The sequence below is a fragment of the Thermothelomyces thermophilus genome, chromosome 7 (assembly GCF_000226095.1).
Source record: "Thermothelomyces thermophilus ATCC 42464 chromosome 7, complete sequence".
In the NCBI taxonomy this organism is placed as follows: domain Eukaryota; kingdom Fungi; phylum Ascomycota; class Sordariomycetes; order Sordariales; family Chaetomiaceae; genus Thermothelomyces; species Thermothelomyces thermophilus.
In genome coordinates, this window is record NC_016478.1 from 2,291,702 (window position 1) to 2,318,998 (window position 27,297).

At 60.1% G+C, this 27,297-nt stretch overlaps 7 protein-coding genes across 7 annotated transcripts; 3 read left to right on the forward strand and 4 right to left on the reverse strand.

Moving 5' to 3' along the window:
* Window positions 1-128: 128 nt before the first annotated feature.
* Window positions 129-3,208, reverse strand: MYCTH_2312374 (glycoside hydrolase family 13 protein). The gene is made up of 7 exons (XM_003666998.1): window positions 2,691-3,208; window positions 2,489-2,613; window positions 2,321-2,420; window positions 1,458-2,265; window positions 1,041-1,376; window positions 354-984; window positions 129-297 (listed from the first exon to the last, which is right to left on the reverse strand). Exons 1-7 carry the CDS (start codon window positions 2,773-2,775, stop codon window positions 271-273), a joined length of 2,112 nt encoding a protein of 703 aa, XP_003667046.1. The 5' UTR covers window positions 2,776-3,208; the 3' UTR covers window positions 129-270.
* Window positions 3,209-3,447: 239 nt separating this feature from the next.
* Window positions 3,448-5,627, forward strand: MYCTH_2312381 (uncharacterized protein). The gene is made up of 3 exons (XM_003666999.1): window positions 3,448-4,125; window positions 4,213-4,396; window positions 4,457-5,627. The coding sequence occupies exons 1-3, from the start codon at window positions 3,675-3,677 to the stop codon at window positions 5,565-5,567; spliced, it is 1,746 nt and encodes a 581-aa protein (XP_003667047.1). The 5' UTR covers window positions 3,448-3,674; the 3' UTR covers window positions 5,568-5,627.
* A 624-nt stretch (window positions 5,628-6,251) lies between these two features.
* On the forward strand, window positions 6,252-8,399 carry MYCTH_2312382 (uncharacterized protein). The gene has a single exon (XM_003667000.1). It carries the CDS (start codon window positions 6,440-6,442, stop codon window positions 8,012-8,014), a length of 1,575 nt encoding a protein of 524 aa, XP_003667048.1. The 5' UTR covers window positions 6,252-6,439; the 3' UTR covers window positions 8,015-8,399.
* Window positions 8,325-12,161, reverse strand: MYCTH_2312383 (uncharacterized protein). The gene is made up of 2 exons (XM_003667001.1): window positions 9,203-12,161; window positions 8,325-9,093 (listed from the first exon to the last, which is right to left on the reverse strand). The coding sequence occupies exons 1-2, from the start codon at window positions 11,784-11,786 to the stop codon at window positions 8,552-8,554; spliced, it is 3,126 nt and encodes a 1,041-aa protein (XP_003667049.1). The 5' UTR covers window positions 11,787-12,161; the 3' UTR covers window positions 8,325-8,551.
* Window positions 12,162-13,240: 1,079 nt separating this feature from the next.
* MYCTH_2312385 (uncharacterized protein) lies at window positions 13,241-15,477 on the forward strand. Its single transcript, XM_003667002.1, has one exon. It carries the CDS (start codon window positions 13,367-13,369, stop codon window positions 15,329-15,331), a length of 1,965 nt encoding a protein of 654 aa, XP_003667050.1. The 5' UTR covers window positions 13,241-13,366; the 3' UTR covers window positions 15,332-15,477.
* A 387-nt stretch (window positions 15,478-15,864) lies between these two features.
* Window positions 15,865-19,449, reverse strand: MYCTH_2312386 (uncharacterized protein). Its single transcript, XM_003667003.1, has one exon. The coding sequence runs from the start codon at window positions 19,225-19,227 to the stop codon at window positions 15,919-15,921; it is 3,309 nt and encodes a 1,102-aa protein (XP_003667051.1). The 5' UTR covers window positions 19,228-19,449; the 3' UTR covers window positions 15,865-15,918.
* Window positions 19,450-19,507: 58 nt separating this feature from the next.
* On the reverse strand, window positions 19,508-26,809 carry MYCTH_2312387 (uncharacterized protein). The gene is made up of 4 exons (XM_003667004.1): window positions 21,920-26,809; window positions 21,685-21,869; window positions 21,455-21,622; window positions 19,508-21,368 (listed from the first exon to the last, which is right to left on the reverse strand). Exons 1-4 carry the CDS (start codon window positions 26,634-26,636, stop codon window positions 19,737-19,739), a joined length of 6,702 nt encoding a protein of 2,233 aa, XP_003667052.1. The 5' UTR covers window positions 26,637-26,809; the 3' UTR covers window positions 19,508-19,736.
* Between the last annotated feature and the right edge of the window lie 488 nt (window positions 26,810-27,297).

Sequence of the window (27,297 nt, forward strand, 5' to 3'; positions counted from 1 at the left end):
CGGCCCACCGGAAGGTCCCGGGTCGGGCCTTGGATCAGAGTAGCTGGAAACATTGCCCGGCGGCTGCTCATTGGATGGACAAGTGGCATTTTTTGAGCTGCCGACACTTCACTCCTGCCACTGCAAGGCAATCTCAGATTGGCCCGTCTGGCCTTGCACATAGCGTCCCTTTTTCACTTTTCTACCCCGCTTCTTGAAGAGTTACTTTTTCCCTCCCGACAAATCAATTCGCTGTGACAGTTCTCCTCTTGAAACCATTAACTAGTGCTGCTAGAGAGTTGACTCGAGCGCCAGAATCTGTGGTCGGCAAGTCAGCATTGCATCCAGCAGAATGAAACTGGAAGGCGACCTACAAAAGCGGTTCTGCACGGAATGTAAACATGAGTGCAGTTTTTCCTCCCGTTCCACTCGAGCGGTTCCGTGAAGAAGCGGGTGTCCGGATCGAGGCGGCAGAAGCCGCCGTGCTCCTTGGTGTCGGAATCGAGAACGATGCGGTAGGTGCCGGGGACCTCGATGCCGATCCGGTAGTCGGTATAGCTCCGGGTCGGGTGGAAGTTGAAGACAAAGACCAGGCCGGCCCGCTCAAAGACAATGACTTTGTCGCCCTCGTGCTTGAGCGAGATGTAGGCCTGCGGCGAGTGCAGCCAGCCGTACTTGGCCTCGCAGAGGTTCATGGAGCGGTCAAAGTTGTTGAGGAACTGGTATCGCAGCAGGTGATCTTCGGTGAGGTTCAGCTGGCGCCGGGCATACCAGAACGAGTTTTGGTTGCCCTCTCGCGGGAAGTCGAGCCACTCCGGGTGGCCGAACTCGTTGCCCTCAAAGTTGAGCCAGCCCTCGCCGCCCAGGCCGTGCGTTAAGAGGCGGATCATCTTGTGCAGGGCCATGCCGCGGTCGATGACGGGGGTCAGGGGCGTCAGCACAGACATGTTGGTGTAGAGTTCGGCGTCGCAGAGGTGCATCATAAGGGTCTTGTCGCCGACCAGACTGCACGCAGATCAGCAGAGCCGTACTGCGTAGGAGGATTGGGCCGATGGACTTACGCCTGATCGTGGCTCTCGGCATATGCGATCGTCTTCTCTCCGTGGCGGCGGTTAGTGAGCGTCCAGCAGATGTTGCCGATATTCCAATCCTCGTCCTTCAACTCCTTCAGGATCTTGATCCACATATCAGGAATGGCCATGGCCAGTCTGTAGTCAAACCCAATGCCGCCGAGCGAGAGCGGCAGGCAGAGCGCCGGCATGCCCGAGACGTCCTCGGCCACGGTGATGACCTCCGGATACAGCTGGTGAAGCATCTCGTTGGCGACCATAAGGTACGCAACGGCCTCCTCGTCAACAGCGGCACCAAAATACTCGTGGTAACCGCCGGAAAAGCCACTGCTAGAGAAAAAAAAGGCGTCAGCCCACCATGATCGAAAGAACAGTCGAAGGGGTAATAACACCGAAGCCACGACTCACGTTCCAATGCCGTGATGCAGATAGAGCATGCTCGTGACGCCATCGAACCGGAACCCGTCAAACTGATACTCGTCCATCCAGAAGCGCAGGTTGCTCAGCAAGAAGCGCATGACCTCGTGATGGCCATAGTTGAACAGCCTGCTGTCCCAGAGCTCATGCCTTCCCCTGCCGCCCTCGTGGAAGTACTGATGGTCGGTGCCGTCAAAGTGGTTCAGTCCATCGAGCACGTTCTTGGACGCGTGGCTGTGGACCACGTCCAGCAGGACGACGAGTCCCAGGCTATGGGCCACGTCGACCAGCTCCTTCAGGTCCTCGGGCTCGCCGTAGCGGCTGCTGGCGGCGAAGAAGTTGTTGACCTGATAGCCGAAGCTGGCGTAGTAGGCGTGCTCCATGATGGCCATGAGCTGGATGGCGTTGTAGCCCAGGCCCTTGATGCGCTGCAGCATGTTCTTGGTGAACTCCTTGTAGGTGGTGACGCGCAGCTCGGGCGACGAGATGCCCACGTGGGCCTCGTAGATGCGCAGGCTGGCCGGCTTCTTGGGCCGGGCGTGCTTGAACACGTACCGCTCCTCCGGCGGCGGGTTCCAGAAGCGGGCATCGTAGGCCGGGGAGACGGACAGGTCCTGCGTGACGTACTTGATCCAGGCCGGTAGCCTGTCGACCCATTCTGCGGTGGGCAGCTCGAGAGTGATCTTGACCTTGGATTTGTGGGGGATGGCAGGCTTGCCATCGGCTGTTGGGGGGATGGTGATTTCAAAGACGCCGAACTCGTTCTTCTTCATCGGATGGGCCTTGTTGTCCCATTTGTCTAGATATGCGTGAGACTGAGTGCCATTGACATCGGCCGGCCTCGACAAACTCACTGAAGTCGCCAATAAGGGACGCCCGCACGGCGTTCGGAGCCCACTCCCTGTAAACAATGCTGCCGTCCTCCTTCACCCGCAGTCCAAAGAGATCCGTCCCCTGAGATGGTCAGCACCACCAAAAGGCCGACAAGACTAGCCGGAAGGAAACCGGGGGGGGGGTCATACCTTGCTAAACTTGTCCAATCCGCCCTCTGTCTCGTCGATCCGCTTGATCCATTCCTGGGCCTTGGCGTAGCGTCTCTTGAGCGAGTCCTGGAAAGGCGACAGCCAAGGGTCGAGCTTCAAAACTCCTGATATCGGGGGTGTCAGCTCTTATCGGGGCACAACGAGGCATTGCAATGATCTGAAGCCTTGGGGGCAAACCAACCAGTGCCGTCCCGGGGGATGTCATCCTCGGCCAACTTGCCGCTGTCCGCCAAGGTGTTGGACGAGTTAACAGCGATGGGATCCATTCCCGCTGCAGTCCCGACCGATCGCTCGAATATTCGACCCTCTAGGTTTGGTTTGGTGGGGAGGAGCGTAGCTATGTATCACGACTGGAGGCGCAGTTCGCCGAGGGCCCTGTTGCCGACGAGTTGCTTGACGGTTGACGAATGCCGAATTCGTGATGGGAAGAAGAGAGAGAAAACACGGTGTTTATCTTTGGTGGAAAGAATATGCTTGAGGCTGGAAGCGGGGCAGACGCAAGAAAACATGAAACTGACGGTCGCACTGCTGAGAGGACTTGGACGGGAGCTATGCAGTACCTACTATGTAGGTAGCTAAGCTCCCTTGTTGGGAGACCTTGGGGAGCTATCGAAGGTCTCTCGACGCGAGATTACATCATGGGGCGGTCCGGCCGTTACAACCAGATCAACCAGAATTCCCATCCATCCAGGGGCAATTCCACGCCATGCCTAATAAAAGTGCCGATAAAAATGTCAGGTTATAATTAGTGGTTACCTGATGCTTCGCCCCCTGCGCCGTCCTGAAGTTGGCAGACCAACTCTCTCCGCGCCGGGGCTGGGCCTCAGGGATCGGGTTGGTTGCACAGTGCTGAACCACCTTATCGCAGATGTTGGCAGGTGGAGGCTGTCCGGATTACAGGGGAGCTGCGGGCAGCGGATAGCCCGGCGCATTATCCCCCGCACTGCACTTGGTGTCATCGCTCAGAAGCGCAGCGCGCCCGAACCCACTCGCTATGTGGCGCAACTACACCCCGCTTCCCACTTGGTTCCTTCTTCCTTTGGATTTCGAAACGAACGATCCGCCGAACCTCTGCTGCTCCTCCCTGAGCTTAGTGTACTGACTGATCCAACGCCGTACTCGGAAGCGGTGCTCTCCCGAGCATGACCGCCGAGCGATAGCGACGATGTCGGTCCTCTCGCGGGCTCGAGCGCCGACGAGCGCAGCTACTACCCTCTGGTTCTCCCGGCTACGGCGTCCCGCGTACTCGACATCGAACATACTCCTCTGGGCGCCGCGCCGGTCCAATTACTCTGCTTCGGGCTATACCAGCAGCTACGACCCCAATCAGGACACAGGGCGCGGGCCCATCTTCAACAAGCACACCTTTGGCGTGCCGCAGTTCTACCCGCGGGACCTGAAGGCGCGGGTCGACGACTACGTTGTGGGCCAGGAGCGCGCAAAGAAGACGATATGCTTCGTCATATTCAACCACTACCAGGGGCTGCGACGGCGGCAACACCACGAGCTCCAGGACCAGCGATTGAGGGAGAAGCTCCAGAGGCAGAAGTACGCCCAGGAACAGGAGGACTTCGAGCGCGCCGGCTACAACAGCACTCGAACGCATCCCGTCGAAGGTGGGCGGTGGCCCTCGCATCGTTCTGCTGAAGAATTTCCTTCGGCGCCCCGGCGGCAGGCTGATGATAGTGACGTCGCTTATCAAGATGAATACCCCGGCCACCACGAGGCCGTCCGAGGTACCCACCAAATGCCAGACAGTCCGTACGAGCCGTCTGCGGATGACTTCTACATCCCAGAAGACTTGTCCCCGCCGGATCGCGTAAAGATCGACAAGAGCAATCTGCTCCTGATCGGACCGACCGGCGTCGGGAAGACGTACATCCTCGAGTGAGTCCGCCGGTCCGAACCGGCTCCCCCTTCCCGACCGCGTTCTGATCCCGGCTTCAGGACCCTGAGCAAGAAGCTCAACGTGCCCTTCACCATCAGCGACTGCAACTCATTTACGCAAGCCGGATACATTGGGCAGGACGTCGAGTCGTGCATCGAGCGATTGCTTATCGAGGCCAATTACGACGTCAAGGCTGCCGAGCACGGGATCGTCGTGCTAGACGAGTTTGACAAGATTGCCCGGCGCGAGACGGTCAACGGGAGAGACGTGGGGGGTGAAGGGGTGCAGCAAGCTCTCCTGAAGCTTGTCGAAGGCACCAAGGTCACCATCAACATCAAGGAGCAGCGATCCTCCCGAGCGACGAACCACCCGCCCGGCGGCTACGGTCCGCCCAACCCGCCGTCGACCCCTCCGACCGGTAAGGCCGAGCAGTATACCGTCGACACTACGAACGTCCTGTTTGTGTTTTGCGGCGCCTTTGTCGGGCTGGACAAGACGGTGCTCCGGAGAGTGGCCAAGCCGTCGATCGGCTTCGGCTCCGATATCCGCGGACGCGGCACCTCGCTGTCGGGCAGCAAGGACATACTCCCGCCCGAGATGTACCAGCACCTCCCCCACCAGCCGCCGTCGCGCGGCAGCGGCGGGCGGGAGGCGGGCGGGTTCACCCCGCTGGACCTGACCACGCCCGCGGACCTGCAGGCGTACGGTTTCATCCCCGAGCTCATCGGGCGCCTCCACAACATCTGCGCCCTCTCGCCGCTGTCGCTCGACGAGCTGTACCGCATCCTCACGGAGCCGCGCAACAGCCTGGTGGCGCAGTACACGGCCCTGTTCGAGACGTACCCCAGCAAGCTCGCCTTCACGCGGCGCGCGCTGTACGCCATCGCTGAGCGCGCCGCCAAGAACGAGACGGGCGCGCGCGGCCTCAAGATGGAGATGGAGCGCGTGCTGGCCGAGCCCATGTTCGACGCCCCGGCACCCTACGTCCTGATCACGGAAGGGTGCGTCAAGGGGTACGAGAAGGCCGGCTACTGGGGCAAGGACGGGCGGCTGGAGATGGAGCGGCGCATGAGGGAGGAGGACGAGGGCCTGGACGCCGCCGGCACTGCCAGTCCCGGCCACCACGCGGGCTTCGAGCAGTTCCGACAGGCTGGCTTGAGCGGGGGCTGACCGGATTCTAGACAGGTATGATTTGTGCGGACCATTCCTTCTTTTTTTTTTTTTTTTTTTATCATTTATTGTTCTTCTTTCAATTTTAGATTGAGAGGCGTCTGGGTATTTGGTTAAAGTTCATGATGAATCGGGTTTGAAATTGGACTCTAGGTATGAAAGGAAGCTGGCGCATTGGTTTGGCTGCCTCTCTCTCTCTCTCTCTCTCTCAGGCTTGTTGTAATCAGATTGGGACGTCGCGGTTACCGCAGGTTGGGCAAGCATTATCCGTAGAGCATTATCGGAGGGGCGTGTACACTGCATAGCAGCGCGTAAAACCATGCACAGAATCCTACGCTGAGTACGGAGTACTGTACATTGAACTTTCGACTGTCTAACAGAGACCCCTGTCAACTGTACCCGAATGCTTAACTCGAAAGACGACGGAATGTGAATTGCATCATCAAGTACCCTTTGTGAAATATAACCCTTTCCATCATGGTGGGGCAGCGGCATCGGAGCTGAGTGTGGGGGAAAATTACTATGAGGGGCATTTGTTGACGGCCGTAACTTCTCCCAATTGCCCCGCGATAGGGAGCCACGCGATATTACGGCTCTACTCTGTACACAGATTCTCGATGTTGGCTTAATTCCGACAGATTCAACCACCGCAGGACCCAAACATAGCGATCTGAACTAAAAGAAATCAAGACCGACCCGGTCAATTCGACCCCGCCTCCGCCTCCACGACCACAGAATATACCTCGTCCTTGCCCCTCCCCCGTGTCCAGTTAATCCCGTTAAACGACTCATACGATCTCCTTTCCCTCCCTCTCCCACTTTATTTTTGTAAAAAAGACGAGAGGAATAATCATACGGGGGAAGGCCCAAAGATGTCAAGTAGTACCCCACCACAACCCGCGCCAGCAGCGGCGACGGCGGCGATGGAGACCAGAGATCCTGCAGCAACAACATCCTCGACGACAACGACGACGACGACAACAACAACAACAACAACAACAACAATTACTCCTACTACAACTACAACGATACCGGCAGCCACTGCGACACCAGGAACAACAACGACAACAAAAACGGCACGAAACAGAGCCGACATCACCCCGCTCCCGCCCTTCCAACCCGACCTCTACCAGCGCGCCTGGTGCTCGGTCCCGCACCCGACCCTGCCGCTGCTGGCCACGGCGCACGCAAAGTCCGTCACCGTCTTCTCGCTCGCCACCTTGTCCAAGCACAGCGCCCTGACGGGCGGCCACGCCCGCTCCGTGCGCGCCGTCGCCTGGCAGCCTCCCCGCGGCCGCGCGGCCCCCAAGCGGCTCGGCCTGGTGACGGGGAGCTTCGACGCCACCGCGGGCCTGTGGAGCTACGACGCCGAGCGGGGCAGCGGCGGGCTGGAGAGGGAGATCAAGCTGCGCGGGGAGGATGATGATAACAATGACGACGACGAGGAGGAGGAGGAGGGGGATGGGGGGGACAAGGAAGAGTGGGAGTTCAACCTGGTGCTGGAGGGCCACGAGAACGAGATCAAGTCGATCGCCTTCTCACCCGGCGGGCAGTACCTGGCGACGTCGAGCCGGGACAAATCGGTGTGGATCTGGGAGGACGTGTCGGGGGGGGAGGACGAGGAAGAAGACGAGTGGGAGACGGTGGCGGTGCTGAACGAGCACGACGGCGACGTCAAGGCGGTCGCCTGGGCGCCCTCCCACCTGCCCAACGCCCGCGCCGGCGTCCGCCGCCGCCACTACAGCGCCGACGTGCTCGCCAGCGCCAGCTACGACAACACGGTCCGCATATGGAGGGAGGACGCCGACGGCGAGTGGGTCTGCGTCGCCGTGCTCGAGGGCCACGACGGCACCGTCTGGGGCCTGCAGTGGGAGGGCAAGGAGAGGGCCGACGGCCGCTTCCCCAGGCTGATGACCTTCTCCGCGGACGGCCTGATCAAGGTGTGGACGCTGCGGGCGGACGACGAGGAGGAGGAGGAGGCTGGTGAGCAGCAAGGAGGAAACCCCTTCAAGTCCGGCTTCGGCGGCGTGCCCAACACCATGCGCCGGTCGCTCAGGGAGGAGTGGGACTGCACGGCCGTGCTGCCCAAGGTGCACACGCGGGATGTCTACTCGGTATCGTGGAGCGCCGAGACGGGGTTGGTGGCGAGCACGGGAAGCGACGGGGTGATTGCGGTGTACGCCGAGGCGGAGGAGGAGGAGACCACACCCTCGGAGGACGTTGGCAAAGGAGGAGGAGGAGGAGCCAGGAATAATGGTACCCCGGCGCCCAAGAGCAATTGGAAAGTCTTGGGCACCGTCTCGAAAGCCCACGGCCCGTACGAGATCAACCATATCACATGGTGCAAGCGGTTCGATCCGGGGGCGGAGTGCAAGGGCAAGGAGGAGATGCTCGTCACGACCGGCGACGATGGCGTCGTCCGGCCGTGGCAGGTTAGGATATCATGATTGGCATAAGCCCAAATCAATCAAAGGGACAGAACAAACAAGAGGATAAGGCGTACCGGCGGTCTTCCATTAGGCATGGTGTCGAGAGATCTCTGTCTGTCTGCTGACTCCCGCCTGCTTCTTCCGTCATCTTTCGTGGCTTGGGTTTCTGGCCGAGACACCCTTAGAACTGGTAGTAGCACGGGAGAAGGCATATTGTCGAATCACATTTTGGCGCTGCACAAGAACCACCGGATTCCATTACCTTAAAACGCAGGTCATCGCTCTTTTATCATTCAACAGTTTCTGGATTTTTTGGTACATAAAGATGCAGCATCTCTTAGCTAGACGGATCAACCGTGGCCCGGAAAACACATCCCCTTAAATCTAGAGCCCAGACCACGAGCGAAAAAAAAAGGAAAGAAAGTGTAATGATTCTCCCTACCCATGATCTATAACTCGAGCGTAAGACGATCAATGATTATACACGAGAAAGAACTCTCTCTCCAACCCAACAGCGAACGGACTTGCTTCTACTCCGGTCGCGAGGACGGGGCCTTACTCGCCCTTGAGCTTGTCCTGCTTGACGGAAAAGGCCATCTCCAACAGATCTTGCTCCTCCTTGGTGTGCGACGCCTTCAGACCCGTGGCGACCGACGCGCTGGGGTTGCGGCCGGCGTACATGACGTGCTTGCGGTGGTGATGCTTGGTCTGGTTGAGCAGCGTCTCAATGCGCGGCTGCGTGTAGCTCCAGGCGCCCGCGTTGAGCGGCTCCTCCTGGGCCCAGACGATGGTCTTGGCGTTGGGGTACATGTCGAGGTTCTCGCGCAGCAGCTCCCACGGGAAGGGGTGGAGCTGCTCGATACGCGTGAAGGCCACGTCGTCAATCTGCTTCTCGGCGCGGTACTTGTGCAGCGCGGCGTACACCTGGCCGGTGCAGATGATGACGCGGTCGATCTGGTCGTGCGGCTTGATGGCACCCGTCTCGTGAGCAGGATCCGCGATGACCCACTGGAACTGCGAGTCGCCCGTGAATTCCTCAATGTTGGACCGGGCGAGCGGGTGACGCAGCAGCGACTTGGAAAAGAAGAGGATGAGCGCTAAACAACGGGGTTAGTGTCCACACACGCGAGAGCAGAGAAGAGGGAGCTAATAAGAAGGGCGGTGGGGGAAAAGTGGGGTTGGGTTGGTGTTTGAAGATGGACTTACGCTTCCGGAACTGGCGGTTCATCTGGCGGCGGAGAATGTGGAAGAGGTTGGCGGGGGTGCTCGGGTAGGCGACCTGGATGTTGCAGTCCTGGTGCTGGCGCTGCAGCTTCTCGGCCGAGGGGAAGACACGAGGGTCCTCGTTGCAGAGCTGGAGGAAGCGCTCGAGGCGGCCCGACGAGTGCTCGGGGCCCTGGCCGTCGTAACCGTGCGGCAGAGACATGACCAGACCGGTGCGCTGCATCCACTTCTGCTCGCCAGAAGCGATGAACTGGTCGATGATGCATTGGGCGTTGTTGGCAAAGTCACCGAACTGGGCCTCCCACATGACGAAGCCGTTGGGGTCGGTCAGGGAGTAGCCGTACTCGAAGCCGAGAGCGCCGTACTCGCTGAGGGACGAGTTGGAGATGACGAACTTGCCCTGGTCCTTGCTGACGTGCTGCAGCGGGGTGTAGGTGTCTTCGGTCTCCTGGTCGTGGAAGACGGCGTGGCGCTGCGAGAAGGTACCACGCTCGACATCCTGGCCCGAGACGCGGACGTGGCGGCCCTCGGTCACCATGGTGCCGAAGGCCAGCGCCTCGGCCGTCGACCAGTCGATATTCTTGCCCTCGAGGACGGACTTGGTCCGGTTGGCCAGGATGCGCTTCAGGTTGCGGTGGAGGTTGAAGCCCTCGGGCGCGGTGCCGATGACCTCGCCGATGTGCTCCAGCGTCTTCCTGTCGACGCCGGTAGGCGTGTGCGGGAGGATCTCGGTTGCCAGCTCCTTGGGGGACTTGAAGCCGTTCCAGGCGCTGGTGGTCCACTCCTTGGAGGTGGGCTGGTAGTCCTTGGACTTGGCGAAGCTCTCCTCGAGCATGCCCCACACCCACTGCTTGTGCTCCTCGATGTCCTCCTTGGTGAAGGTACCCTCCTTGAGGAGCTGGTTGACGTAGATATCAAGCTGGGGGACCTTCTCCTGGATGCGCTTGTACATGAGGGGCTGGGTGAAGGACGGCTGGTCCGTCTCGTTGTGGCCGTGCTTCCGGTAGCAGACGAGGTCGATGATGACATCCTGCTTGAACTCGGCACGCCAGTCGGCAGCCAACTGGCACACAAAGTTGACAGCCTCGACGTCGTCGGCGTTAACGTGGAAGACGGGGGCGTCGATGGCCTTGGCGATATCCGTGCAGTAGGCGGTCGAGCGGGCGAAGCGGGGATCCGTGGTGAAGCCGATCTGGTTGTTGACGACCAGGTGGATCGTGCCGCCGGTCGAGAAGGCCGGGAGCGAGTGGAAGCCGAGACACTCGTAGACGACGCCCTGGGCGGCGAAGGCAGCATCGCCGTGGAGCAGGACGGCCATGGCACTGCGGTGGGTGGTCTCGTCATTGTTGTAGTGCTGGATGGCGCGGACCTTGCCGAGGACGACGGGGTCCTCGGCCTCGAGATGCGACGGGTTGGCGACCAGGGACAGCTGCACGCGCTTGCCCGAGGGGGTGGGCCGCTCAAAGTTCATGCCCAGGTGGTACTTGACGTCGCCAGAGCCCTCGTCCTCGGCACCGCTGGTGCCGGCGAACTCGCTGAAGATGGACTCGTTGGGCTTCCTGACCACGTTGCTCAGCACGTTGAGACGGCCGCGGTGGGGCATGCCGATGACAATGTCCTTGATGCCGTAGTCGACGCTGCGGTCAATGAGCGCCTTCATGCCGGGCACCAGCGTCTCGCAGCCCTCGAGGCCGAAGCGCTTGTCGTTGGGGTACTTTGTGGACAGGAAGGCCTCGAAGCTCGAGCTCCAAATAAGACGGTCGAGGATGCGGCGCTTCTCGTCGATCGAGTACTTGAAGGGCTGGGGCACCTCGATGCGCTCGCGCAGCCAGTCGCACTTCTCCCTGTCGGGGATGTGGATGAACTCGACGCCGTAGGAGCCGCAGTAGATCTTCTCGCAGGCGGCAACGATCTCGCGGAGCGTCATCTTCTCGCGGCCCTCGCGCCTGAAGCGCGGCAGGATGCCGGGGCCCAGCGTGTACTCGGTGTCGAGATCTTTCTCGGTGAACTGGTAGTAGTCGAGCTCGAGCTCTTTCGGCCGGATGTTGCCGAAGCCCTTGGAAGCGTTGCGGATGCCGAGGGGGTCGATCTTGGACTTGTGGTGGCCGCGGGCCTGGTACGCGCGCACGAGCAGCTGGACCTTGAGGTGGTTGGTGATGTCGGCACCCTCGCCAATGCCGACACCGGCGCCAGCAGCGAGGCCGACGACAGCCTGGGTGCTGGGCACGAGGGACGGCGGGGGGGTAAAGGCCTGGGAGATAGGCATGTCGCCGCTCTCCATGTTCTTGAAGTAGACCTGCCAGGACACGTGGACGCTCTCGGGGTCCTGCTTCCACTGCAGGTACATCTCATCGATGTAGTTGGCCGTGTTGCCCTGGAGGAAGTTGTCATTCGGCTCGGGCGCGTTGTGGAGGGCGCTCTCGAACCGTTTTTGGGCGGCGAGGGCGAGCGGGCGGCGGGAGGCGGTGGGCCTGAGGTTGGCGCGCGCCGAGACGGTGGCCGTCGAGAAGCATCGTGACGACGACGAGGCGGCGCTCTGTAGCGCCCGGATGGAGGTGCGCAGCATCTCGGCCGGGTATTAGGTGGTACGGGTTGTGTTGGTGAGGGAATATGGGAAGTGAGGGACCTTGACGACTCGCGAGGGAAAAAAAAACAGTCGCAAGGAATGGAAACCGAGATCCGGGCTAGTTGCTCTCCTAAGTCCCTTGAAACAACAAGAAAGAACAGGGACAAGGAGCGACAGAATAGGTCGCGTGTGACGTGGTAGACAAAACCGGAACTATATCGTCAAAGGACGAAAGGCCAGAACTGGGGACATTGGCGTGTCCCGTCCAAGAAGCTTGCTTGAGTCTTTTTTTTTTTTTTTATGTTTTGGGAAGGGAGGATTTTGGCTTTGGAGTAACCGGGAGAGAAACTAAGGCTGGCCTGCTAAAAAAGGCGCTGAGCCGGCCGGAGACGATGACGGCAATTTTCGACCAGCAAGTGACTGGGGAGCCGCCCCACCCCTGCAAGAGGGCCCATGCAAGTGATGCAACCAACCACAGGGCGCCGTGCGGCACTTGATTGCTTCACGCTCGGGAGCTGCCCAGCCACTGTACGGCTGGACGGAAGCAGCCTCTGAGGCCGAGTTGTGCACCTTCGCTGTTCCAGGATCTTTTGGAATCGCGAAGCGCACCGCCACCTTCCAACTTCCGCGCCCCGTTTTCGCCCCATCTCCCCCCAGCAAGCTAGCAATAATCTGGTCCAAGCCAAGAGAGCTTGTCTTTCTCAGCGTTGCAGCGGTTTGATTCATTTAATTTTCAGTCGAGGTACGCAGAGATCTCCCCGACTCGCTCTACCGGCAAAAAAATACACACAATTCGGTCAAGCTGCAGCCATTTATCAGCTGCGCCTGACGAGGCACATACATGCATACATACAGTACATACCTAAAAACATACATAGGTGCAGCATCCGCTGGTCCCATTATCCGCCTCCAGAGAGGTTATCAACCAACTGCCTCACATCCTGATTTGGGTAAATTTACCAGATCCAGGGCAATCGAACAGCGCGTGACCTCGCTCTCGGCATTCTGTTTGGTCCGGTTCTGGTGACGAGGCGCGAAAGGTGCTCCATAGTGCACCTACGAAGAACGCTACAGAGTACGAATTCCATGCCTCACATATACTTTTAGGCCGTCGTGACTCAACCAACTAGTAGCTTAGGTACGCAGTCCGGAGAGCATGCACAAAAAAAAAGGGTGGAATGAATGGAGTGAGACCTAGCGGAGCACGGCGCATGGACCGTTACGATTAACTAGCGACTTGGCCCACCAACCGCTCTCGTCAACTGCCTCGGCTGCAAGTAACATCACCAACTTGAGAAGTTGAGCAAGTTCAACAAGGCCGAAAAAAAAGCCGAGAGGCATAATAAGGCTCCCTGGATTCCAACGGCAGCGGATGATTACCTAGTTTGAAAAAAAAGCGCGAGTCAGAGGGTTGAAGCACCGTGCCGCTGCCACGCCGCAACACCCGTTGACGGCTGTCCAAGCCGAAGCCGATCGAGGGTGCAGCGGGAAGAGATCATACGAACAGACGAACGGGGTCACAAGTACCAAGTAGCTGTGGTGTTTTCTGGGGCCCTGCATCGCGGGGCCTCGCCGCCAACATGGCTCTCCCGCGTGGCCGGACCACGTACAAGAAGAAGGAGGGCATCCTCACTCTGACCGATGACCGCAGCGCCCTGATCTGGACGCCGATGCCCGCCACGGGACCGCCCACTGTGTCCCTGGCTCTGGACAATATCATGAACCTGCAGCAGACACCAGATGGCGCACCAAAGGTCATCCTGAAGGTCGTTGAAAAGCCGAGGCCGGGCGCGGGCGAAGGTGCCGCCCCGTCCCAGTTCCTCTTCCATTTCACGTCACCAACCGACGCGCGAGCGGAGGCAAATAGTATCAGGGATCTTCTGTCTCAGCTGCTGGCTGCTGCCCGCGAGAACGACCCCAACGTGCCGAAGCCCGCCGGCGCCGCGCAGAACGGGGCCAATGGGGAGGACGGCGGGGGGGCTTCGGCAGCAATGTCCTTTGCCAGCACCGTAAATGCTAAGCCGGCGCCGCCAAAGTGGTTCGATGACGACGCGCTCCAGGCAGACACGGAACTGCAGCAGTCTCTCCTCAAGAAGAACGAGGTGCTCGCCCAGACCTACAGGGACGCCCTCGCTCTGAAGCCCGAGTCCATCTCAGAAGCTGCGTTCAATGCCCGGTTCTGGTCCAGTCGTGTCGGCCTCTTGCGTGCCCATGCCATCGAGCTGAACCAGAAGAAGGGCGCCTACAACGTGCTCTCCACCATCAAGCCGCGGACCGAGGACGGCCAGTTCAAGCTCAGCATCACGTCGGAGCAGATTTCCATGATCCTACAGCAGCACCCGCTCGTGAGACGCATCTATAACGAGAACGTTCCAAAACTGACGGAGACCGAGTTCTGGTCCCGCTTCTTCCTGAGCAAGCTGTCCAAGAAGCTGCGCGGCGAGCGCATCACGGACAACGATAACGCCGATGCCATTTTTGACAGGTATCTCAACGCAGACAACACATTTGGCTTTGCGAGCAAGATCACGGCGGCGCAAAAGGTCCCCCACATGATCGACCTGGAGGCAAATGAGGAGAACCAGGGCGGCTTCAAAGGCGGCAACCGCAAGGACGTGGAGATGCGGCCCCGGGGCAACATCCCCATCATCAAGACGCTCAACAGCCTGAGCGAGAAGATCATGGCCAACGTGGCGCCCTCCGATCTGGACCCGTCCGCCCCGGACGGGCTGCTGGACGACACGCGCGCCTTCGAGCAGCTGACGCTGCGCGATCTCCGCGGCGACACCGAGGCGGCTCGCATCATCCTCAACGTCAAGGAGCAGAACAAGTTCTTCTCCAACCAGGAAGCCCAGTCCGAGGAGGCCAAGGTCTACGAGAAGCAGGTACCGTCCGAGGTCCTCTTCGAGGTCCACGCCGACCTCGAGACGCTCGACGACGACGGCTCCGGCGGCATCGACCTCCGCAAGGCCATCGGCATCGACGACGACAGCGACAGCGACCCGGACACCGAGAAGCCGGCGCACGTCGGCTCGCGGGCGGCGCGCAGGCAGGCGCAGAACCAGATCCTCGACGGCATGCGCAAGAAGCGGTCCGAGATGCTCGGCGGCTTCGGCGCGGGCGGCGGCGCCGCCGCCGCCGACGAGGACGCGTCGCCGATGGGCATCCCGCCCGAGATCGCGCAGCGCTGCGTGCTGACCAACGCCACCACGACCGAGTTCCTCAGGCAGTTCTGGAGCGCCTTCCTGTCGGGCGACCCCGCGCGCACCCGGGAGCTGGCCTACTACGCCGAGTCGCTGCGCCGGTCGACCGACCGCATCGACGCGCTCGCCGCCGAGGCCGAGCAGATCCGCCAGGTGGTCGTGGAGAGGCGCAAGCGCGAGATCAAGGAGCACTACGAGCGGACCCGCAAGAAGCTCCGCTGGCAGCCGCCCAAGGGCGGCAAGGACTCGGTCCTGGCCCTGTTCGAGGCGACGCTGACGGCCATCAACTCGGCCTTGGAACTGTACGTTTCGGCACTGGGCGAAGCGAAGGGGGCCAAGTAAAGGAATTTGCGAGAAGACAACACTTTTCATACTGGCACGGTTTTTTTTTTTTGAAGTGTTGCCGATAAATCAGCGATACCATCAACCCCATAACTTTGGGGTGGGGAGAGCGGATAGTAGGAAACGGGTTTGAATACAGCAAGGAAGCCACGAGAGCTGCTTCTATACCTTACCTCGTCGTTCACACGCACGCACACACACACACACCAACCAAAAAATACTACTCTGTAATCTGGTGCGACTTGGACCAAGTTAAGTGTACATTACGTGTACATACATACACGAGACATGTGATGGATATACAAGGGCCAAACCGTCGGCCGGGCCTTCGGATATGCCACGGTCAGTTTGCACTGGTGATAACATTTCGTCCAACGCCATTCGCCTTCCTCCAATGCCATCATCCCCACCTCTTCTTCCGGCCCCATCTAAAAAGGAAGAAAGGAAAAAAAAGGAAAAAAAAGGGCCCGTGTGTTTGATGATTGTGCTTCTGTGTCTGTCTGTCTGTCTGTCTGTGTCTCTCTGTGCGAGAGTGTTTGTTTGTTCGGTAGTCTTTCTCTCTCCCTCTCCCCCCCTCTCTCTTTTTCTCAAGCAGCCTCGACCTGCCTGACCCTGGCCTCCCCGGTGAGGCCCTTGCCGTCGTCGGGGACGACGTCGAAGCCGAGGCCCTTGCGGACGCGCCTCTTGCGGCCGGCGTCGCCGTACTGCTCGTCGAACTTGCGGATGGCCTTGAGGGTCTGCATGTCGCCGCTGATGCTGGCGCTGATCTCGCGCAGGCCCTTGTCGAAGTGGGCGCGGGTGAGGACGCGGCGGTCGGGGAAGCGGTACTCGCCCTCGCCGGACCAGGCCTCCTTGGCGCGCACCTCCTCGCGGACGGCCTCCATGGCGGCCGAGACGCAGAGGTTCTTGAGGTCGGAGCCCGAGTAGAGCTCCGTCTCGGCGGCGAGGCGGGCGAGGTCGACGTCGGGCGCGAGGACCTCGTCGCGCAGGACGACGCGCAGGATGGCCTCGCGCTCGGCGGCCAGGGGCAGGTCGACGAGGATCTTGCGGGGCAGGCGGCGGAGGACGGCCTCGTCGAGGTCGAAGGGCCGGTTGGTGGCGACCATGATGAAGGCGCGCGACCCCGTCAGGCCGTCCCACTCGCGCAGGAACTGCGTGATGGTCTCGCGGTAGGCGGCGCGGGCGGGGCCGGAGCGGCGCGCGGCCAGCAGCGCGTCGGCCTCGTCCAGGAAGATGACGCACGGCGCCAGCTTGCGGGCCAGCGAGAAGAGCGCCTGCACGTTCTTCTCGCTCTGCCCGACCCACTTGTCGTTGATGTCGGCCGCCGAGACCTCGAGCATGTTGGCGCCCGACTCCTTGGCGACCGCCTTGGCCAGGAGCGTCTTGCCGGTCCCCGGCGGGCCGTAGAGGAGGCAGCCCGAGATGTGTTCCGTCTTGAGCACGCCGTAGGAGAAGGCCTCCGGCCGGACGAGGGAGAGGGTGGTGAGGCCCATGAGGGACTCCTTGGTCTCTTGCGGGACGATGATCTGGTCAAAGGTGGTGTGGATGTCCTTGGCGTTGATGAGGCCGGAGAGGAGCTTCTTCTCGTCGTTGTTGTACTCTTTGGAGGCCGCCGCGCCAGAGAGGTTGCTGAAGGCGGCCGGGTCGTCTGCAGAGGAAGACGAGTAGGGGAAGGAGGAGGAGGAGGAGGAGGAGGAGGATCCGCTTCGCGGGGTGTGAAGCGGGGAGTAGTAAGGGGGCCGAACACTGGGGTTGATCTGCTCCCACTGCTTGTTGCGGTCAAGCATGAACTTGAGGGCGTAGTTGAGCGTAAGCACGCCATAGCCCTCGCGGGACCCCGTCCGGCCGCCGCCCATCAGAGAGACGACACGCTGCACCCATTGGGCGTCGTGAACGTGGCTGGCCAGCAACTTGAAGATGGTTTTGTGGCTCTCCTCGGATAGTATGGTCCCGCTGGCGTCCATGAACTCGGTGATGAAGGTGATGGGGACCTGGTCTCCGACCACGGCGCGGAGCATCTCCTTGATATTGAAGAGGTTCTCCAGGACGTTGTCCCAGTCCTCGAAGAGCGAGTAATCCTTGACCGAGTCGGCGTGAAACGGGATGACGTGGGCGCCGTCCCGGCCGAGCTCGATGACCTGGTCCCGCCACTGCAGCGACCTGTCCATGTCGCCGGACGAGGAACCCACGAGGACGACTCCGCGCCCCGCCCTCCACATCCGGTCCGCGATGGCGCGGAGCTTGTGGATGATGGAGGGATACAGCGAGCTGAGCTCGACGTAGTCGTGCAGATGTATGATGAGCTTCCGGGCCGACGGCAGTTTCGCGTTCGCGTTCGCGTTCGGGTCCGCGTCCGCGTCCGCCGATCCGCCCTTGTCGAGAGCGGGAGCGGCGGCGGCGGCGGCGGAGAGCCGGGCGCGTTCCCGCTCGCGGTCGACGGCGGCAACGATGGCCTCGAGCGCGGCGTTGACCTTCATATCCTCCCAGCGGCCGTCGAACAGGCCCTGGGCCGTGGTCTCCCTCGGGGACAGGAACGAGCGCAGCCGGGAGGGCAGCTCGACGGCGACGAGACCGAGCTGGTCCGCGTCGGGGTTGGGCCGCGCCGCGAGCCTGCCATTCATCTCGGCGGCGGCGTAGCCGAGCATGGAGAGGGCGCCGCGGGCCGAGTAGGGGTTTTGGCCGACGTGTCTCCCCACGATGCGCGCGATGTGGTGGGCGTTCAGGTGGATGACGTCGGCCTGGAGGTCCGTGGCAATGTCGTTGACGACGGACTCGGCGAGAGTTGGCCCCTTGCCCTTGAGCATGGACAGCACGATGGGGGGCCGGCGAGCGTCTTGGCGGCTGGGGGTGGGCGGCATGGCCAGCTGGGAGTCCACGGCGGCGAGGAGCTCCATGCAGATGGGATACTCGGGATCGGGCCGCTTGGCCAGCGGGCTCAGGTGAAAGCCGCGGCCGGGCCCGGCGTCGGACCGGAGATTGGAGAGCCAGCGCTTCAGCTCGTCCGACATGAGGGAGTCGGGTAGGGGCCACCACAGCTGCCGCCGATCGATGGTTGCCGCATGATGCTGGCGCAGCCTCTCGACGTGGGCAGGGTCGGCCAGGGGATGGTAGAGGAGCAGCAGGGCTTGCCAGAAGGCTCCCTGGTGGATGCGTCGAGCCCGCGTCTTCAGCGAGGTGAGAATCAGATCGTCCCGGTCCTGCCTGTTCGCAAAGCGACGCAGCCTGTCCTTGAGCGTCTCGACCTCCTCGTCCGACAAGGCCGCCTTGTCCAGCAGCGTTTCCATGAGCGTCAGCATTTGTTCCCGGTCGCCCTCTCCCAGCCGGGGCAGCAGCGTGCCCGCAACACCGATGGGCCGTCGTTCGTACAGCGAGATCTGGTTGACCTCGAACCAGCGGGGCAGCTCGAGGGCGGGGGGCTCCTCGACGCGGTTATTACGGTTGGCGCGGGCGCGGGCGGAGCCGTAGCCGGCGCTCTTCAGCTTCTCGCGTTTGGCGTTGGCGTTCGCGTTGGCGTTGGCATCGGCATCGGCGGCAGCGGGGTCGGCCTCGGATTTCCCGGACGCCTCGGCCGGCTGACCGTTCCCCGGCAGAGGAGCGCCATTGTCCTTGTTCGAATCGGCCGATGATGGTGGAGGAGAAGGAGGAGGAGGAGGAGGGCCTTCGGGGTTTGGTGGGGGTTCGTCGGGGCGGGCGGCGTGGAGCGAGGACGATGTGTGGAAACCGCGGCCAGGCACCGCGGGCTCGCTCGGGCGGCAGGGCGCACAGCGATGATGGGGGAGGGTGCTGAGGGCGGTGCGGGCGGCAGCCGGGGTGATGGCGGCGACGCGGGGCAGTCGGCGTGCTCTAGAGGGAGTCTGCGCCGACAGCAGGGCCCGAGCCCCAGCGGCCGTAGGCATCAGGATCGCGCGCTTCGGGGGTTGGCGCCCACATGCGGTTTCCCAAAGAATCTTTTTGGAAGGAAAAAAAAGACCGTTTGAGCCTTCTCCCGTCGTCCAATGGCTCGGCCGTGCAACTTTGAGACCTTGCGGCCTAGTGAATGTTGCTGTCGAGCGTCACGCTGGTAAAGGCTGCTACGCCCCGATCGGAGTTGCAAATGCAGCGCTGTTGTCAACTTGTCGCTCCGTGAGCGCCTCTCAAAAAGTCCCAAAAACATTTTTTGGCCGCCGGCAGCCGAGCCTTGGCTTTCGTCGTTTCTGTGGGTCCGGCCGGCACCCAAGGTTAGTGGCAGATTTGGGTTAGGGTTGGCTGAGACGTTCTTTACTTCTGATACCGTCCTCTGTAGGACAACACAACACTATCAACACACACACCAACAAAAATGTCTGTTGTCTTCACATGTCATTGCTCGTCGTCTGTTCCTCTATACCCATGCCTCCTTCATCACCATGAACCAAAACAACCTTTTTTAGAACAGCAGGTCTAGGTCGACCATTTCCTTCCCCCTCTTCAGTTTCCCCCCTCCTCGTCCTCCGTCCCGGGACGACCCTAGCATCCACCCCCCTACCGCTGCACGCAGCCTCTCCAGAACCGCTCTCGTCTCCCACGGCCCATAGCACGCTCCACGAAGCGAAGCCGCAGCGCTGCTGCTTACGGCGGCCTGGCTCAGCAGGGGCGGCCCGCCCGGGGTGGTCCCCGTCCTCCCCGGGGAAGCCATCCGTACCATCACGCGGTCCGCCGTGACCACCCAGTTCTGCCGCACGTCAGAGATGATGGTATTCGCAAACATCTCCACCCGCGGGTTCCTGGCCCCACCGGACGTGGGTTGTTGTTGTGGTGGTGGTGGTGGTGCTGGCGGTAACGCACCGAGCACCGCCGAGAGACTGATGATCTCCGGCTGCGGGACGTCATTTCCGCCGGCTCGAGAAAGGACGTCCTCGAGGTATGACCCCAGCTCCGAGAAGAGCGCTGCGAGCCTGTCAACAGCCTCCTGGAGTTGCGTGACCAGAGTGCCACCTTCGACTTCGTTGAACAGGTACGATGCAACGCTCGGCTGCAGGGTGTTGGCGAGGGTCGCCAGGAGCGCCATGACGTGCAGCTGTTGGAGCGACGGTGACGCGGTGCATCCCAGGTTCTGGAACCACGCCAGAATGCTAGTCACGATCCCCAACACATGTTCCATGTCCTCATGCCCGAGCTCCTTCGGGACGGACCAGCTCGATTCGAGCATGTTTTGGAAAGCAACCGCGTAAACCTCCAATAGCGCCCAGCAATCCGGGGCTTGCGTCGACGCTTGTATGATGGCCGGTATCATGCACTGCAGCATGAACGAAGTAACATGGCCGTTTCTCATTGCCCTGCTTAGGATCTTGCACTCCTGCTCCAGCTTGTCGTTGCCGAGAGAAACCTTGAAGTTGTTGAAGAGGTAGTGGAAAAGCGGCTGGGTCGCAGTCGTGTCTCCCTCGCTCAGTTTGACGCCGTACGCGACAATGCCGGCCGTGTGAAGCTGCGGGTCTTGGAGAGACGGGGAGTAGTCGGGGCTCGGTTGCATGAAGAAAGGGTCGACCGCGCAGATGTTGACACCGTGCGACTTGATCAGCGAGACCACCTGTCTCACAAACTCGATGTACGGCCCGTGCTCGCCGCCATGAGACCGTAGGAGTGCCAGGTCCTCCTTCATCTTCTGCATGACCAACTGTAATGTCTTCCTGAACTCCTCCCGGAGCTGTTTCGCTCGCACCGACCCACACTCGCGCAGTGACTTCCGCATGTGGTGGATCGCGCAAGCGAAGAAGTCGGCATTCGAGTTGTAGTCCGGAGGAATGCCAACCGCGACCGTCGCTCGCTCCAGGAACGGCAAGTCGCGATGTTGAAGAACCTCGGCAAGGTAGTTCTCGTATCTCAGATACCTTAGCGGTTTCACAATCGCGAGCATCCACATGCCCAGCATGTTGATCCCAAGGTCCTTGAAATCAAAAACATGATTTTTCACAAGGACCGCGAGGAAAAGAGGGAGGTATCTCCTGTCCGGCGTCGTCATGTTGTGGGGGAGGTCGGGGAACAGGCCGTACTTCCCGGTCGAAAAGAAGGACAGCAAGTGCTAGCAAGGTTAGAGACCTTGTCGTGAACACAAGCCCCCGCGGGCCGCCGCGGGGGAGAGGGGGGGGGGAAGAGTAGTTAACGAACCGTCACCCTGTTTTTGACGAATCTGGCGGCGATTCTTGCGGCCAAGGTAACCGTCTTCTCAGCGCAGGCAACTTGCTGGTTATGCCGCCTTGCAGAGCTCTCCTGCGGGAGAGCGAGGGTTGTGCGAGCCATCCAGAAGAAGTCTTTCGTCAAGTGTTCATTCACCAGCTTTGAGGGTATTAGCTTGTTCTTCTTCAGAATGATTCTAAGATACGGGGAACGGAACATACCAGCACGGCATCCTCGAGAAAGGGGGCATCGAGGTTGTCGTCAAACTCGCTCGAGAATTGCTCCTCGGAAGCCTGGTCTATCCTGCCCAAGAGATGCTCGATCGTGTCAAGTGCTACACGGAGGATGCCCCAGTCGAATCCCGGAGACTGGTAATCAAGGCTGGTGAAGACTTTTTGTAGTTGACCTGCCGAAAATTAGCATTCGCCCCTCACATAGCCGCAGAGGCCGACTCACCCGTGTTGAGCCCGTACAAAGCTGCACCCAACGTCGGGGCGCGCTGCAGGACGTCCAGGGACGCCTTGACCGAATGGTGCAGCACATCCAGCGCCGTCGGCTTGTTCTTGGCCACCATGTCGTCCCGTACATCCTTGCTGATGCCCGCCATCTCGCTCGATAGAGCTCGAAACTGCTGCTCGATGTCCGAGGCGGCTGACAGGTATTGGTCGAGGACCTGGTTGAAGATGTTGTTTCGCCACATGGCAAGCGGCCTGAACGCATCACCGCCCTCGTCCTTGGCTATCACAAACCGGGCAAGCTGATTCCATGCCCTAACACTGATCAGACATGCCTCCTTGTGAGCGCTGCCGGGGACGATCAAATCTTCTATCTCGTGGACTTCCCGCCGCAGTTCTGGCGGCGATACCCAGAACAGCGTACAGAGGAGGTCGTGGTGATTCCTCAGCGCGGCTAAATCGCGGTGATGAATCATGTTTTCTTTGAGGTATTGTCGGTTGTGGTTCGGAAGCGTCCTGGTCACGAGGTTCCTGATATCGTTGGGACGATTGAGCTCCTTGAGGCGCTGGATGGTCAGGGCAAGGAGCTTGATGAAGATGTGAAAGCACCGATCCTCGGGCTCGATGTCGAGAGATGGACTGCCGTCGAGCTCTTCCAGAAACCGAGGAGATTTGTACACCTCCTCGTTCCTCAGGTGCTCGAGATTCTGCGACCCAAAGAAGTCAAAGATGGTTCCAATGATGCCCGTGCCTTTGCGCCAGCCCCATTGCTGGACTAGAAGGTGGCAGCGGGCCACGAGGGCTCGACAGTAGTCGTTGAAGCCGGGAGGCTGGCGGGGATTCGTTTGGTAAAGCTGGAAGACGCGTTTTAGGAGCTGCTGAGGGAGCGTCCATCCTTCCATGGGAGCGGTGCGTCTCATTCCTGGAACGACTAGCCCGGAGTCATCGACCTCGGTCAGCGGCAGTAGCGTGAACATGTCTTGCCAAAGCCGCTCAAACAGCTGGCAATCTGAGCTCGAGATTACCCCTCCGCTAAGCATGACTGACTGGGTGACGTCCCAGAAGGAGCTCCTCGGAATGGCAGCGCTTTCCAGCACCCTCATCATGACCACCCAGCAGTTGGCGAAGAGGTGGTGCGAGCGTATACCTCGCTCTCTGAGACTCGGACGCTGCAGGTCACCGTATAGAACCCGTAATTCCTTGGTTCCACATTCCAAAAGTCGCTTGATGGTCGCTGATGCAGACTGCTTGAGCAAGCCGTCGAGCTTCGTGGATTGAACGGGGTCGGCGTTTGATGCCTGGCTTATTGAACGCACCGCTGAAGTCGCGAGACAGAAACGGACAACGACCTCGAGCTGCGTCGTTTTCGTCTCCTCTGATCCCGTGCTCCAATCGCTCGACTCAAACCGGCCGATAAAACTCGACAGCACCTCCAGCCACCTCGACACGAACGCTTTCTCTTCGTGTTCGTCCGAGACACTCAGTGAGCGAAGTACGTACCCCAATACAAACTCGGCAGCTTCGATTGTCTTTCGGCTGAAACCAGCGTTCGCGGCTGCGTTGGGGGCAAGTTGCTCGGCTATCCAATCGACCAATATACCCAGCTCTGACGACGTGTTATCGTCCCAGCGGCTCCATCTGAGGTCTCGTCCGTCCAAGGAAAACGACATCGGGGGCCTTTGATGACGAATCCGGTCGGAGAGTCCGAGATCGACCGCATCTCGCACCAATCCGCGTCCAATGACAGTGCTTTCGTGGAAGAAGACCCCCATGTCGAGCGGAAAGACTTCGAAGTGGTGCGTGTAATGCGTTCCATACGGCCCGAGCCCCCTGAGCTTGTCCTGGGCCTGATTTCGGTCTTGAGGAAGGCATTCCCGGGGCTCAAAGTCAGAGAAGTCTGGCGGTAATGGGTCATTTGCCCGAGTATACTGAGGAGCGTCCAAATCCACGCGTTGGGGGGGGCACGTCTTTCGGAATCTCCGTCTGCCGGCCCTTGTCCTCCCTTCCGTCGGGGTCGTGGATTGTCTGGCACCAGGTTCAATGTCACCCTCGTCGCCTTGTCCCTCAGCCGCAGATTCTTGGAGTGTAAAGTTCACATCCAGGATCTGGTCCAGCCCATCGTCGGTTGACGCACCAAACGTTCTCCGGCGTCTCCTGTAGAGGGCATCCAAGGTCCGCTTCCGGGCGCTGAGCTGACGGGGCCTCTCCTCGGCTTCGTCTTCCTCGAGCTGCGCCGGGTGGAAACTGAGACGGCGGCCTTGTAAAGGCTTTCGTGGTGAGATGGCCGAGGCTAAAGGCCGCTCGGGAGGCTGGCCTTCTTGCGGGCCTTCGTCTGCGATGACGAAAGAGTCGAGATTGCTCTGTCGAATTAACTTGTGAGGTCGAGGACCTCGGGGGCGTGACGTGGCGTTTGAAGATATCTCTCGCAGCGCTGGTCGCCTCTTTGGCTTGCTCACTGGTTTCCGCAGCGGGGCGGGAATCTTTGGTTTAGTCTTTCCCGATTTCCAATCCCTAAGAACTGAGAGCGCGTCGACGTTGTCATTCCGTGATGCTAGGCTGATAACCTTGTTGGATGGACTGGCCTTGCCCAGATTTGACTTCCTCCTGACAGCACGCGCGGCAAGCCTGACAAACCTTGGCGCGTCGGGTTCGACAACGTCCAGGATACTCAGGAGCGGTGGTGAGGCCGCCCTCTTGCTGATATTGCGACTCGCTACAGATGTACCGCCTTTCTGGTGCTGCCGGTGAGTCAATTTTCTATTTGCAGATGTTGAGTTGACGCCATGCTTTGCCCGCGGGAGAACTTGGGTTATCTTGGGCTGCCTAGAGGGCACATTGGGGCGGCCATGGAAAACAGATTGGGTTCCGCTCCGCTTCTGCCTTTTCGCTCTCCCGGAAATAGTGTGTGAGTAAGACCTTTTCCTCCCAGGAAGCATCCAATCGATGGTATCTTCTTCAATCACGGATGCGCCGTCATCTTCGTCGATAACGACGGCGGCCAGCGCCGCTCGGGCTGGATCATCTGCTGATTCAGTTGGCCTCCGAGGCAGTTCGTTCTCGGACTCCTCCGATTCATCAAACACCATCAATGACGCTCCGCCTGGAGGCTTAGGCGAGCCCTGGCGAGGCAACGCCAAACCTCGCCTCACAGTTCGATCCGGCGAGGGCTCGGGAGTCCTTCTCTTGACGTTACGGGCAGCAGGCTTGCTCTGCGGTTGGTCCAATCGGAGCCAAGACGCTGGCAAGACCCCGCGAATCCGGCGGCTGTTCTGGCGGACGACCTCTGAATCACTACAGGAGCTGGCTGTAGAACCAGGCAAGTCCACATCGTCGGGGTCGCTTTGGGAATCCTCGGTGATTAGAACCGGGGGATCTGCTGCCTCGTCCTCTGAGACGGCAGCGGTGGAGCGCGGGCTCAGAATAGGGGCACTCGGCGGGCTCGGGCGTCTTTCTGCTGGTTGTTTCGGGGAAGCGCCAGGTTCCTGTGGTTGCTCTTCTGGTACCTGCGGTACACGGGGAGAGGAGGACAAGTCCCATATGTCTATTGGCGGGGGAGGGATAAATCTCGGGCGTCGCGGAGACTCCTGGGACGAAGAATCTGGCACGAACCTCGGCCTCTTCCTTCGAGTAGAAGACAGTAGCTGAGAACGCTGCCGTTTTAACAACCGCTGTCTCTCCTTTGCAGACACCGGGTGAAGCCGTTCTAAAGGCGGAAACTCCTCATCGGAGAGGCTCGTAGCATCCGTTTGGTCGGGGTTGGTCGGCTGGCTACTAGTTCGAAGCTGTTGGCCATGGGGGGATGTTTTTGGGAGTGAAGGAGTGAGTGCCAGCTCATCCTCATCATCGTCAAAGAGAACTGGGCCGCTTGCATCCAGGCCACCCAGACCGTCCGCACTTGTTTCCTGGCTTTCCTCAGCTTGGAAATCTGTGTCTTGAGAGTCTTCGTCTTCGGCACCACTCCGTAATGGCCGAGATTCCTGGATGACCCGGACGGGCTTGATGCCATGTGACTTCATGAAAGCTGTATACTGCACGCTTTCGAGAAGGTAAGGATGCTGCTGTATCGGTTTTCGGGGACGCAGCGAGCGCTCCAACCGGACAGCGGTCTGCCTTGATAATTGTTCCGAGTCCACAATATCGGCCGGCGGCGATGCGTTGGTCGGGGCACTGAGGCGAGCCGGAGGCGGGCTTAGGTGGGTTTGGGGCAAGGAAGGAGACTGCGGCGGCGTGGGAGTTCTGGAAAGAAGGCTTGAAATGGAGGAGGAGCTCGGGGCGGGGCTTGTGACTCGAACGTAGCTCTTGGAAATCTCATCCTCTCGGAACACGTCCGACGGGAGGTTTGAGGCGGCCGGGATCCTGGGTATGGATGAGGGTTTGTCGAGGCTGGACTCCGCGGGGGTTGAAGGACTCGTCTGTCCAGCTGGATTCGGCGACGGTTCGGCAGGCCAAGGGAACTGGGTCAAGGTCTGCGATGCCTGTGCCGAATTGGTGGAGTGGTAGGGCAAAGCCTGCTCTGGCGGAGAGCTCGGCACGCTCCAAACATCCGCATCTTTGACTGGTCCGGCGTGGTTCTCCTCCACTCGCGTGCCCTCGACGTTGTATCCGTCTTCGGATTGCGGCTGCCAGTCGAAGTTGAGGTTCTCGTCAAGCAGATCCGTGTCATCGAAGCTGTCGTCGTCCGAGTCTGGAACCTCTCCCAATTCCCTCCAGCTCTTCATGGCGCCCGATTACCATGTTAATATTATGCAGTCATTTATGTCGTCGTCGTTGTTGTTGTCTTCATCGCCATTCCACAGGAATTTGCTGCCGCGTCGTTGTTGGAGTGGTCTCGCAGGGGTGCGAGGTATGTGTAGCTGTAAACGTACGTACATACAATACACGTACCTAGTCGTTGCGGTGCGCTTTAGACGCGTTACAAAGTGGCGTGAGACGCGACTAATTGAGAGCTGTGGTGGGGCTCCCGTGCTATGCAAGCATGGATCAATCCGAACCGTTGTTCGGTCGTGGCTGCAGCTGGTTGGCACATTCGGGTTTTACCGGAGTGTATCAATGCGTAAGATACCGGTAACCCGTGCAGAAAGCCGTACGTGTAATCCGTATGTACACAATGTACCGATTACCTACAGAACGCTGTACGGATTATTCCTTGCAATACGATACGTCCCATTTTTGCATTGAAGGATAATCGACCAACATCCAGAGAGAAGAACAAAGCACCTCTGGAAATATCAGCAGTTCTATCTTGGTATTCACTTCCGACCGTTGACCTCCAACGATGAGCAACCAGTCGAAGTTCCTTACAATTGGCCTGATTCTCGCCTTCGGGATCGGAAATGGTGAGCGTATTCTGCACCTTGAAGCAGCGGGAGGTATTGACCT

Coding starts and splice junctions, on each gene's coding strand:
- MYCTH_2312382 (XM_003667000.1), top strand. CDS start 6,440: ATGTCAAGTAGTACCCCACCACAACCCGCGCCAGCAGCGGCGACGGCG.
- MYCTH_2312383 (XM_003667001.1), bottom strand. CDS start 11,786: ATGCTGCGCACCTCCATCCGGGCGCTACAGAGCGCCGCCTCGTCGTCG. Junction 9,094..9,202: donor GAACCGCCAGTTCCGGAAGC/GTAAGTCCATCT, acceptor CCCGTTGTTTAG/CGCTCATCCTCTTCTTTTCC.
- MYCTH_2312387 (XM_003667004.1), bottom strand. CDS start 26,636: ATGAAGAGCTGGAGGGAATTGGGAGAGGTTCCAGACTCGGACGACGAC. Junction 21,623..21,684: donor TTCTCGAGGATGCCGTGCTG/GTATGTTCCGTT, acceptor ATACCCTCAAAG/CTGGTGAATGAACACTTGAC. Junction 21,369..21,454: donor TCGTCAAAAACAGGGTGACG/GTTCGTTAACTA, acceptor TAACCTTGCTAG/CACTTGCTGTCCTTCTTTTC.
- MYCTH_2312386 (XM_003667003.1), bottom strand. CDS start 19,227: ATGCCTACGGCCGCTGGGGCTCGGGCCCTGCTGTCGGCGCAGACTCCC.
- MYCTH_2312385 (XM_003667002.1), top strand. CDS start 13,367: ATGGCTCTCCCGCGTGGCCGGACCACGTACAAGAAGAAGGAGGGCATC.
- MYCTH_2312381 (XM_003666999.1), top strand. CDS start 3,675: ATGTCGGTCCTCTCGCGGGCTCGAGCGCCGACGAGCGCAGCTACTACC. Junction 4,126..4,212: donor TCGAACGCATCCCGTCGAAG/GTGGGCGGTGGC, acceptor TCGCTTATCAAG/ATGAATACCCCGGCCACCAC. Junction 4,397..4,456: donor GGGAAGACGTACATCCTCGA/GTGAGTCCGCCG, acceptor TCCCGGCTTCAG/GACCCTGAGCAAGAAGCTCA.
- MYCTH_2312374 (XM_003666998.1), bottom strand. CDS start 2,775: ATGGATCCCATCGCTGTTAACTCGTCCAACACCTTGGCGGACAGCGGC. Junction 2,614..2,690: donor CATCCCCCGGGACGGCACTG/GTTGGTTTGCCC, acceptor CCCCGATATCAG/GAGTTTTGAAGCTCGACCCT. Junction 2,421..2,488: donor GATTGGACAAGTTTAGCAAG/GTATGACCCCCC, acceptor TGACCATCTCAG/GGGACGGATCTCTTTGGACT.